The 12,571-nt window shown below is 43.3% G+C and overlaps 1 protein-coding gene across 1 annotated transcript in view; it reads right to left on the reverse strand.

Annotated features, from left to right (window-relative positions):
- Positions 1-12,571, reverse strand: part of si:ch211-210g13.5 (inactive phospholipase C-like protein 2) — a 68,031-nt gene that overhangs the window by 2,433 nt on the left and 53,027 nt on the right. Inside the window, exons 4-5 of the mRNA XM_036541399.1 lie at positions 10,242-10,317; positions 1,294-1,403 (exon numbers count right to left, since the gene is read on the reverse strand). Of these exons, the coding sequence (XP_036397292.1) occupies positions 1,294-1,403; positions 10,242-10,317 (186 nt within the window). The remainder of the gene's footprint in view (positions 1-1,293; positions 1,404-10,241; positions 10,318-12,571) is intronic.

The raw sequence follows: 12,571 nt of genomic DNA on the forward strand, positions 1-12,571 counted from the left end.
GGAGTTCACACATCTGTGGTACAGTCATCGACACAGACACATGGAGGGCGGGTCAGGTCTATGGATTCCTGGAGAGCAGCGAGCACCCAGAGAGTTCCTTCAGTACTCTCAGACCGCCCCTGTTTTCTCTCCATCTCTATCACTTTCTCTATTTTCAGAAGAGAGACTCCTAGCCCACATGTTGTCTCCAGCCCTGCAGTTGGTGTTAACCTGGTTTTCTCCGCTCTCAAGCCCACGCTCAGCCCTCTCCAGCTGAACCACTGCACCCTCCCCCGGAGAGCGCGGGTGGGAGTGAGTGGAGGCAGGCTTCCGGGCACAGCTGAGCCGGAATGAGCCAAACCACTTCACACAAACTCTGGGGGGAGGGGAGGGAAGGTGGGGGGGGGGGGGGGGGGGGGGCATACCGCTTGCCACCTCCGGTTCCAGCGCCCTATCCTCCTCATCGCTAAGGCTTCTCCTCCGCATCCAGGCTAAACCTCATGATGAAATCAATCAAAGATCATGAAGTTCCCTCCCCTGCACTGTTATATTATAGTGCTGGTCCCATATTGTTTTCAATCAAATCCAAGGTACACAAACTTTTTCTTCATAAGCTGTGATGCTCTGGGCTCCAAACTATTTCTGTGCTGATTTAAGAAAATCGATCAGGGTTGGTTAGTGCAACCCTCAGTGTACGAAATCACACTATCTGCTGCATTGTCTGGGCCCGGAACAGGAGGCAAACAAATCAAACGAACAATGCTTTTCTTACATGCAAGTCAAATAGCTCTTATTGATCATACTCAGGTTATACTAAAAGTTTATACAGTTTATACTAAAACAGCTGTTTTTTTCCCTATTTTGGATGACAGGTTCTGATATACTGGACTGATGTGTTTCAGATGAGTTTGTACGTTATCAATTGCATCATTATGGCAGGTAATGATTTCTGAAGGTTCCAAATTAAGCAGATAAAATAATTATCTGTTATTGAGGCTACATCACAAGGCAGGAAAATTGAGATCAGGCTGTTTGCGTCAAAACCCAGTTGGTTTACAGGTCCACTCCTGTATTTCTTTGCATCCAGTCTTTAGCAGTACTGGAGAGTTGACAGGACAGCAAAGATGAATAGGAAGGATAAGGGGCCTAGAATGTGCTTAAATTCAATGCAGAACTTGTTAGTTCCCAGAATCCAACCCAATGCCCAATGGGAATCAATTAGCAAGTGTTTTGCTGTATTGAAGGGCTTCCTGCATTTTTTTGGATACCAAGTATAGGTCTTCAGACGAGCCTGTCTACTGAGCAAAGATTTACCTTCAGCACAGTGATGTTCCAGGCGTAGCTCTCCATGGCCTTTTGCAGCTTCCGACCCTTCAGTCCCTCCTTAGCCCCAATCCTGTGGAGATCCTCGTGGAAGTCCAGTCCTGGGAGAGAAAGCAGGTTTCAGCACTTGTTGTCTGTGGGCTTAGTGCTTTGGATCACTGTCCCCTACTACTTAACTCTAATTATAGCTACAGTACCTGCAGGAGGGAAAAGGTATCCCTAAATGCAACAGAAGTTTCTCTGCCGAATAGCCTAGTGGAGCTTTCTGCCTGCTGCTTGTGCTTTCAGTTACATTAGGTATTGTAACTGATTTGAGGAGAGCTTCTACCACAGACAGCTGCTTTGGAAAGAATACTTTTTGGAGAATTTTTGGAGAATTTGGAGAATCTGAATATGTAACATATGCCTTCAATGGCCCATTGGCGAGGAACAGGTGCGTTTCAGCAATCTAATGCAACACCAGTGATGAGCTTCATTTGACCTTCTGTTTGGGTCCACATGCTAATGGTTGTGAATGGGCCAGACAACCAGAGCCTATGCTGTCAGCATCTTCCTCAGTCTGGTTAATCTAATGTAGCTATTGTACTACTGCAACGTGAAGGGTTTGGTTTACCTCCGTCCTTTCCACTCTGTCTGTTCCTTTTACTGAATAAGCCACACAATAAATGGACATGGAATGTGAACCAGAGTCAACGCCATACTTATTATTTTTATTATCTGATTATCTTCATTTTACATCAAATGCCCTTTGAAATCACAATTCTGCTAGTAAGCAGAGTAATTATACTGTACAGTTATGCTTCTTTAAAAAGAAAGTACACACGAGAGCGAACAAGGACACTGAGAAACTCTCCCCTACTTTTCTTTGTACAGAACATTCCTCCTGGCTGGGTCACCAAACACCCTGGCCCAGTAGAAGGAGAGCAACATTAATGGCCAATAATAGCATGTACTTCAATCTTTTTCATAACCTCCACATGGGAGCGTTATAAATAGATTGTGCTTTTTTCCCTTGGGTGGGTGGGGGGGTGGGGGGGTGGGTAAATACAGGTGTTAAACAATCAGTGTACGTCTAGGATCCTTTCTCTCCTCAGCCCAGCCTCTGTCTGTTTCAATAACCACATTGTCTTTCCTGTGCATATTGCCTTTTTTCCAGCACACAGCACTGGGTTTAATTAGACCAGCATGTTCTCAGATGCAGATGGTTAAATACCTAAGGACAATATAAATAAAAATAATTTTTAGAAATCCCACAAGAGACATTGTGTGGGAGGTAATCAAATGTGTGGCAACTTTTGAAACTGGCATGTGCGCCAGTCTGTGCCTGCCAAGTATCTGAAGGGAACATTTACATTCATGGTTCGACTGAATAATGTACAACGCTTAGCGCATTTCTGCTGCGTTAGGTAGTGATATCTAATTCCGCACTATTATGCTGACATTTCTGTGAGTCAGAAACACACCTAAAAATTCAGTCTTCATTCTGATCTTCATTAGCATTGGCAGAGTTATAGCACCATAATACTGCACAATTTGTCTCCAAAAAGACATTGTAATATGTCTGGATGTCAGATGTCTTACATGAATTTGGAACGAGAGATGTGTAACTGAAAAGAACTATATGAAAATAATCTAATCTAATCTAAAACATCTGATACTGGCTCTGGTACATGCATGTTGTTACATGCCATTAGTGGCAGAGATTTGATCCATGTAAACGGCTGCCTCATTGCAGTTTTGGGAAGCAATTGGTGAAAATCAGGATGAAAAAGAACAGGGCCTGTCTCAACTCATCTGTGATCAGCATTGCTGAGAAACACTGTGGCATATCCCTCCTGGCTCTGTGCTGCATCCCCAAGCACAAATTGCTGAGCCGAGTCTTCACAGTGCTAAGCAAGTCTGATCACCTGCCTCTTCTCCCTCATGTCTGTTCTCTGCAGACTCTGAGAGCTCTATAGTTGATGTTACTTTCAATATCCTGAAAGATGCCCAGGATATAACCACCTTAATTTCACTTCTTTGCTTCATGGTGGTTTATGTGGTAGAAGGAGAGGGCTGCCTCAAAAGACCCCACTTGCTAAAAAGTACAAAAAAACTTTTTTAAGGTGAAGCTACATCTATGTGAACATCATGCAGTGATTTGTTATCGACTCCTCTATTGTAGTGGCGACATGACAGAGCATAGCCCACAAGTGAGCCAATAATGACATGTAAGCTCTTGACAAATCACAATAACTACTGATCCAAGTCTATTTTTGTCTTCTGCGACTCTGGTGGACATCAGGGCCTCCAGGTTCATTAAGAATACCCCACGATGCATTGTGTACATCAGCCAATGTGTTCTGTGACCTTCACATCAGAGAACCTTATGAGTTACTTACTATAGCCACATTTTCACTCGAATCTCACTAGAAGATCAATGGGCCCACTTTGTTGAATTTTCATGATATAGTGACAGAAATATAGATATATCTATGTACATGTGATCCACCGTATACTGTATATTTAATTATGCTGCGCTTTATTTTCATAATTGTGCATTTTATTTAGAAGTGCCTCTAGAAACAATCAATACTTTGCCAATTCTCTTGCTGTATTTTAAAGAAAGGCAAATGCTTCATAATTGATCACATGACTAGCTAGTGCTTTGTTCCTCCATTTTGAAACTACCTTTTTGTCTCCTTCACATGGCACCAGAGGGAGAACTTGACCTACATTCCTAACGCAGTGGATCAACACCTGTCATTTGCATTGTATCAGGTAGCATCACATGCTGTATACCTTACAAGAACAAATGCCCCGTGGTCCATGCATTGAATAAACATCAGTACTAATCCCATGAATCACTGGGTGAAAATAGGTCAGGCAGACATCTTGCAAATCTCAATTTTTTTATGAATAGAATTCACATGAATGTGAATGTGATTACTTGGAAAAGTACCCTTCACAACCAAGGCTACATTCATAATGGCAGGTCATACAACTGTGTGACAATAATTAAGTGTGTGCCATCTCGAAGTTGGAAGAGGAGAATCATCCTATACACTTTAGAAATGCTTTGATCATTTAGATTTCCTTGATCACAGAATTCATTCTAAAGCTCTATGAGGCACCACTGAACAATGGGGAGAGCATCTTGCAAAAAATAAGAGTATATCCATAAATAACCATGAAACCACAACTGACGTCAGCCTTTCACCCAAATGAAAGTGATACTTCTATTTATAGTATTGTGAATCATATGGTATAAATCTTTCTCAGAGACACCACATAATATAACCCCCTCCTGCCACTGAAAAACATCTAATGTTACATACAAACAGTGAGCTTTTTTGTTGTTTTCCAGCAATTTTTCAATGATATTACCCATATACCAACCTGTTTCCCGACAAAAACAGGACACAGGATAGAGGCGCATCACAGTCTCGGCCCCCAGCCCTCACCTCCTAACATTTCAATTATTCCTGGAAATGGGAAACATTTCATTGATGTTGCTGTAGCTTTGTCAAGGGTTTTTGGGGAGATTTGCTGTACTTTGACCCCTTACCCTAGTGTTCCATCTGCACTCTGTATTAGTTTTGGCTTCCTCTCATCCTTCTCAAATTTAAAGGCATATGTACACTCAGTCTACCTCCCCAACACACACATACACATGCTCCCACACACATTCTAACACACCAGTACTACTGATTCCATTTCTGCCATGTAAAATGGTAAGAAGGCAAAGCAGTAGTATTAGCTAAAAACTGTGAGTGCAAATTGTGTTCCATGTCCTGCCTCAATGTTGGATGCTAGAAGCACCCTGCAGGGCTTGAGGGAAACTCAGCCAGGATACCCATAATTGTGATGTTATAAAGAAAGTATGGAGCCCTGATATCATGGGTGAGGGCACATCTCTTTCAAATTCATCCCCAAGAAAAATCTCATTTTACATGAAGAGTTCAGTGAAAATTTGAAAGAGGTCTGCCCTCACCCATAATTGTGATGTTATAAAGAAAGTATGGAGCCCTGATATCATGGGTGAGGGCAGACCTCTTTCAGTCATTCGTCACTTCCTGTCTAGGGTCAAAAACATTCCACCGCGTCTGGGCTGAGGTGAGGATACAACCCCATTCATTTCTAAAGGAGTCCAATCCTTTGATTGGGAGATTACAAATATTCACTGTTTCTTAAGTAACAGTTGGGAATAGAAAGTGATGCTACATGCCCCTCTCCTCCTTTTGTCACACAGCCTGCAGTCTTGCTGGCTATTCTTGTGCTTCTCCATCTTCAAATAACTGTCAATTGGCCACTGAACAATGTACTATATGGCCATTGAATAAATAAAACCAACGGGACCCGCTTTTACGTTTTTGGCCAAAACCACCTGTAATTTTCCGTAAATCTATTCCGAATCATCTAAAACATTCATCACATTGACTCCCACCTCTTATTCCTCTATACAGATATAGAGATGGGAAAAATAATAGGACTTGTTTGGCTGTCTATTCTCTGCTGTTTTGAAGGTTGGATTAAATGTCAAATTGTATCTTTCAAATCTGGACCAATCACATTTTCCAGAAAGTCACGACTGATGTCAGCCCTTCATTCCTCCACGTCAATTTATTTCTGATGAGCGAAGTGCAAGCACACCCACTTTCAGTTTGCACTTTAAAAGGCTCTACAGTGCTCAGACCTTCTCTCTTAACAGCTGAACGGGGTCACCTGCACCGCTGTACCAGTGCAAATTTGTATATATCCACTGCAGGACCTCCTCTTTGAAATGAAAAGCACCCCTGGCAAGTAGCAGAAATCGTAATTCACAGTGACAACAGAGCAGCTGTCTGGGGAAGGGTCTGTCAGACAGGGAGCTTGAGAATGGGAAGAAACTGGCAACTTTAACTGAAGTGGGATGAAGGGGGGAGGGCTTGAGGTTGTGACGGGCAGGTGGGCAGTCAATGTGGGGTTAGTACTGGCCTGCCCAGACCCTGACACTCGCCTATCTTGTGAAAGCATCCACATTTCTCCTCCGCATTTCTCCACCTCCCTGCGCCCCAGCCCACCAGCCCAGCAAGCGCCCACACACTCCACATGCTGCAGAGCCACGCATCGTGACCATCACACAGAGCCTGGGACAAGAAAAATGCGAGACATGTGGAAATCACGGCATGCCCAAAGCAAGCCTCAACCAGCCAAAGCCCCTGGATCCACTTTCCAAGGTCTGGATTATATGCAGCATATGGTGCATAAAAATGACAGCACTGTGTGAACCATCCTTTTAGCCTCAAAAAGAAAAGAAACATAATAGGATCACATCTTTTGGCACATTCAACTATTTGTGATTTTGAAACAGAATATTCTAGCAATGTCGGTTTTAATACTGCTGTCATTTAATGACAGAACACAGAATGCTGAACAGAGATGCCTTTTGAAGGAAGGAGAAGAGTACTTTACTTTTATTATTAGTCATGCTTGTGATGATGGAATGTTTGTTTGCTATCAGGATTCCTAGTGGCTGCATAGAACTCCCACGCTGCAGAGGCGGATTCAATAACACTCCAGGGCCATCCTCAAAATCAGCTCTCTTCATACAAGCCAGGCTCCAGGCTGACACTCCAGTCCTATGCTCTTCAATTCAATAGTTCATAATCCAACAAACATCAGACATGATGATTTGGCTGCATCCCTTGGTGGCCTGTTGTTGGTAATATTATTGGGATCCAGTTTTGGTAGGTGAATACTGGGATGAACCATGAGTAGGCCATCAGTGGTAACATGATTGGATTATGCAATTGCACTGTCATAGACCAAAAGAATAAATCTAATTATGAATCCTTTTAATTAAACTGCACATCATGTAATGTCTCTTCACTGGAAACACAGCCAACATAGTTTGGGTCTTAACTGCTATGGAAAATCTACAGTGTGTCCAACTAAAACGAAACTGTTTATAACACTGTGTCCAACCAAAACAGATGCAGCTTTGAGCAATACGTCCAATGACAATAAACACTGTTTTTTTCCAGCTTTCTCTCAGTTCACACTGCTACTCTTCCCCTACTTCCACACCCACAGCAAAGTTTTAACCACATATCGATCTACCGCAAATTTAAACCAACATGATAATTACGCAGGTTAGAAATGTCATGTCATCCCAGCCAGAAACAAATTCTTATTCCCTATGTATTCTCCAAATCTCCAATTTGTTAAAATTAATTTCATCTGAATGTGACAAAGTCACATACATGGCAGGCACATCTTCGTAGCACATATCCTGGTCAGTACCGACAGGGTTGGAAGAAGTGTGATGGTGTGATAATCTGTGAATAGGAAGATGTGGGGTGAACATCAGCACTATTTAATGTGAACACCAGGCTGTTGCTGTGTCCATCTTATGTTCAGAGAATACACAGAAGTTGCTCAATGAGGAGTCCTGATAATAGCATGAAGCTGTTCACTTCATTACAGTGGCCTCACACACTGGAGACCTGCTTCACATACACACACAAACACACACACACCCACAGAAACCTTTCCCACCCTCATTTTCATTATCTACTAATCTGTACTAGGCTCCAGAAAACAATTCTCACTCTTTTCGCCCTTGTTGTTGAACCCTTCCTTTGGTTTTATTAAATAGGCCATTACCATTCCCCCCGGGTCCTCATGTGAAAATACCTGCAGGGACTGTTTTTGCCCCACTGTATCAGAAGAGCAGCCATATGGAAAAACAGCTTTCTGTCTTTGTGGTCCTTTGTTTTTTGTTACACCTCACAATCTTAACCGAAACAGCTCAATTCATACCACTGTAAAGGGCATTCTGTTCCCCTTGCCAAGAAAAGGATTGGTTTTGAGAAAAGTGTCTTAATCCTGTGATAATACCACGATGAACAAGCTCTGACAAAAGCACAGGAAAATACTGCCTGTGCTTAGAGGGTGAACAGAATTGCATAGGGGTAGGGTTTTTAAAAGGCCCAAGGACTTAGTGCCATATCACTGCTTGGTCAGTTTTGCCCCTCTGCTCCGAAGCCTTCTGTTTACGTAACCCTCCCTGACATCCCACCGCTGTCACCAACACAGAGGCTGACTCCCACAAACGGGTCCAGATGGGGTACCGAATGCTTCGCCACAAACACTGGCTGTGCAGCCACTGCTTTCACTGTCTGCTCTGACCTGGCAAGGCAGGGTTTGACAGGGTGTGGGGGCACCACTGGGGGTGGGGCCTTCACACGTGTGGCGGGGTTTTGGGGGGTAGTTTGCCAGACCACAAGACTGAGTTGCATCCTGCTGCTGTGTGTGCGCCAAGGGCCTGCTGCTCTCTCTCTCTGGCACAGAGCAAGGGCATGTGCCAGCCTGCCCACACCGTCTGCTGCTGCCTTCAGGGCACGTTCACAATATCACACGTCAGGGCAGAGCATCCGGACTGATTCAGTCCTCCAGGCTGTGTGAATGTGCATGTGTGTTTATGAGAGATCAGAATCAGCCATTTGAACATTAGCTGGAATTGTGTGTGTGTGTGTGCGTGCGCGTGTGTATGTGCATGTGTGCATGTGCGTGTGTGTTTCTGTGTGTGTGTGTGTGTGTGTGTGTGTGTGTGTGTATGTGTATGTATGTGCACCTGTGCGCAACTGTTATGTATGTGAGTGTAACAGGTGTGTACTGTACATCTGCCAGTCACAATCCTGTCATCGTGATTGGCATGCAGCTGCTGCTTACAATACAGATCCACTGATGACATGCCACCTACACACAGTGGCCATCTGAAAATGGATCATTATAAAAGTTTGAGTATAACAAATAACCATATACATAACAACATCAGCTTTTGCAACATCAGCATCATTCTTGTCATGTGTACTCCAAAAGAAATGACAGTGACTGGAAAACAAGGAAGTGAACAAAGCAGTGAATAGGAAGACGAGTCACAGCCCTTCCAAATTGGAGCTAATTTATACAATTTGTCTTGTTATCGTAAATTACTGCTCTACAGTAAGGCCTGGAGGCTTTTGTCAGATATCCTGTGAAACAGTATTGTCCAGCTGTGGGATTTTTAAAAGATATTAAGATATAATAAAGCATACTTCACATTTGCAGTTAATGCCATTAATGCTATCTACCGCCAACACTCTTTGTCTCTAAACTCATCTTATCATATTCATTATTCTTGCTTTTCTCATCAGTTATTTTCCTCCTTTTTTCATCTGCTCACTAACTCGATTATTTTTGCCACATTGTCTCTCTGGACAGGCATGCTAGGAAGCCATGAGGTGCCTTTTTCCCTGTCAGACAACTAAAGACAGTTGTCTACCAAAGTAAGATCAGATTGTGTCACAGCAGAGAGACTACACATTCAAGCGTCCTTCACAACTTTTACAGAATTTTATCAGATAGTTCCTCGCCCCTCTGTTTCCACTATGGGAATAATTACAATTCCCTGACTGACGAACTCCATTGCCCATCTCCATATCCCAAGCGGAGCAACCTGGCTGCCGGTCTCCAGTCTTGCTGAAGCATAAGCTCAGGGGAAACACAGGGGAAGGGCTGTTATTTACACTTTGACAGAACTTAGAGGAGTATCCTAGCTTCACCCTGGCTTGACAGATCCATCTACACTTTAATGATGGGGTTGCTAAATCAGCAAGTTCACATTATTGTTACTATGCAGTGGCTAGTGGCTATCTATCTATCCATATATCCATCTATCTATATATAACTATCTATATATAGATGTTTACATATGTTTATATATAATATAAATCTACATACACAACTGGAATATACAACTTATATAGATCTACATAGAACAGCATGTAATCGCACTAAGGCAAAACAGGTATGAGTGCAGTTTCAATGCGCTGACATAATAATGTGGGTCTCAAGGGAACGGAGGCAGTGGCTGGGGAGAGCGGGTGGAGGCTGCAGTAGCTGCATGGGTGGGGCGACCCGGGGGGAGTGCTCACCTGCTCGTTGCACTTGCATGAGCTTGGCGTAGACGCCATCGGCAGATTCAATCAGCGTGCGGCTCGTTTGGATCATCTGTGAGAAAGGAAAACATCAGAGACAGGAAATCAGACTGCATAATCTCACTTCCTGTGCCCAGGCCTCCGTGTGTCCTGTTGTTGCTCTAGATCAGTGGGGACAAAGGGGACGCTTCCTAGACATGCCACGGGGAGAATGAATTGGCCACTCAGGAGCATTTCAAAAGCTGTTTGGAATGACCAATGCAGCCTTGAATGGTGATTCTTCTGAATGTTTGAAATTTTTTGTCTCTTGTTGAAAGGGAACAGGAGGCCTCATTTCAGTGACACCCCAAGCCTACAAACTGTCAGGAACAGAAAGGTGTCTGCACATATATTAAAAATAAACTCCCTAGTCTGTTCACTGACATCCTGTTTTCCATTTCCATCCTGTCCTTTTCACCATTTCAGATGCTGACCCTAATATCTGACAGGGCAAAAACATGGTCCAGGTTTAGTCATAGTCTGAAAGAGGCTGCATATATACCCACATATAAACACACATAGAGATGCAATACAGGACCTGCACATAAACATGCACACACACATGCATGCTCATAACCAAATACAAAAATACCACACATACTTATATAACCAGGCACAATCACACACACACACACACACACACACACACACAAATACCTACATATAAACAGACACACACATGAACATACTCTTATATAAACGGATACATATGCACATACCTACAGCACACAATATAGAAGCACACACATATAGTGCATATTCCCACACGTAACCAGACACACAACAAAAACACCACACATACTTATATAACCAGGCATTTACAAACACACACACACACACACACACACACACACACACAGGGAGAGCTGTTAGAATGCTGCTAGGATGAGCTCATTCTTGGCAAAAAGACTGAAATAATCTGCTCCTGAGGATGTGATTCAGGCAGGAAGTGAGAGGAGAGAAGGCTGTAGCCTCCGTCTGGCCTCCCATTCCACCAGCCCCTCTACTCTTTTAACTGGTTGTGTGTTCTCAACTAACTGGGAGGTGAAACGACTGCAACAGAGAAATTATTTAAGACTTACACGTTTGTCTAGCAGAAAGTGGAGGTGGGGTTTTTTGTTTCTCCCCGCATGCTGTTTCACCAATTCATAATTCAAATTGATTTTCAGACTGGCTGGCTTCATCTGAGGTTTTTCTGGCAGCGCTGGGGGCTCATTCAGTTTTAATCATGCTAACGATGTGTTCCAAATGCACTCAGTTTTGGTTCAAATGCAGGTCAGGTGAAAGTGCTCCTGTCACAAAATGTCACAGGGTGATTCTGGTTGAGACTAATTGGGCCAGTGTCCTAACAACTGACAGAAAGAACAGAGGACACGGGTTTGGTCTTGGCAAGTCCGATACTGCTGCGTGAGCACAGACGTCCTGTTCCGTCCATTGAATGTCATACAAAGTTGGACAAAGACGACATTCGCCGGTAACAAAGTCCTGGATTAATGCTTTCCCTCATTAGGGTTTTGTGGCACAGGAAGAACAAGCAGTGGCTTATTCTAGCCCAGCTACAGCTGCTGGCTATACTTCTGTCATCACTTGTGAGCTGCAAAATAATGAACTGCCTCCACATGCCACTCGGCTTCTACTTTAGTTTTATGTAGCCCTTATGCATTATTCTCATATGCTTCAGTAGTTCTTTTAGGAATAAATGTAACAACCCTGCCATGGTAGCACACCATGCTCTTAAGTGTAACTTAAAAGAATAACTGGAGACAAATGTGCCCATGTTCAATGACTCCATTGCTTTGTAAGAGCTTGCAATGCTCCAGCTTTATATCCACATGCCACGACCCGTTTCAGTTGGGTCAGAAATAGAAAGGGAAACTTTATGGTGCACAGTGTAATGAGTGCTCTAACTCGCAATTTTCCTCACAGCGCAAGAACACTTTTGAAAACCACTTGCACCTTTATGCCTAAGCAATGCCCTAATGAGATGGTGATTTCAAGTGATTTCTGAGCTGTGAAATTTAAATGGGAGCACATGTTCCCTCCGGTCATGGGTACACACAAGCTCATAAGATACTATGGTGTTATGGTGCTGTTGAAGTGAGTTCACAGCTACGTGTGTGTTCATTTGGAGAGGGTTAGGAGCAGCTAAGCAGTATGCCCACTTTACCATTTCTGTATATATATACTACTGCTTGCTTGGTTTTCAGTGACTACATCTGATATTCATTCACGCTAGCATCAAAGGATTTTGTCATTTAAAATGTGAGCCTAAGGCATACATTATCATC

Source organism: Megalops cyprinoides, chromosome 1 (genome assembly GCF_013368585.1).
Source record: "Megalops cyprinoides isolate fMegCyp1 chromosome 1, fMegCyp1.pri, whole genome shotgun sequence".
Classification (NCBI taxonomy): Eukaryota; Metazoa; Chordata; class Actinopteri; order Elopiformes; family Megalopidae; genus Megalops; species Megalops cyprinoides.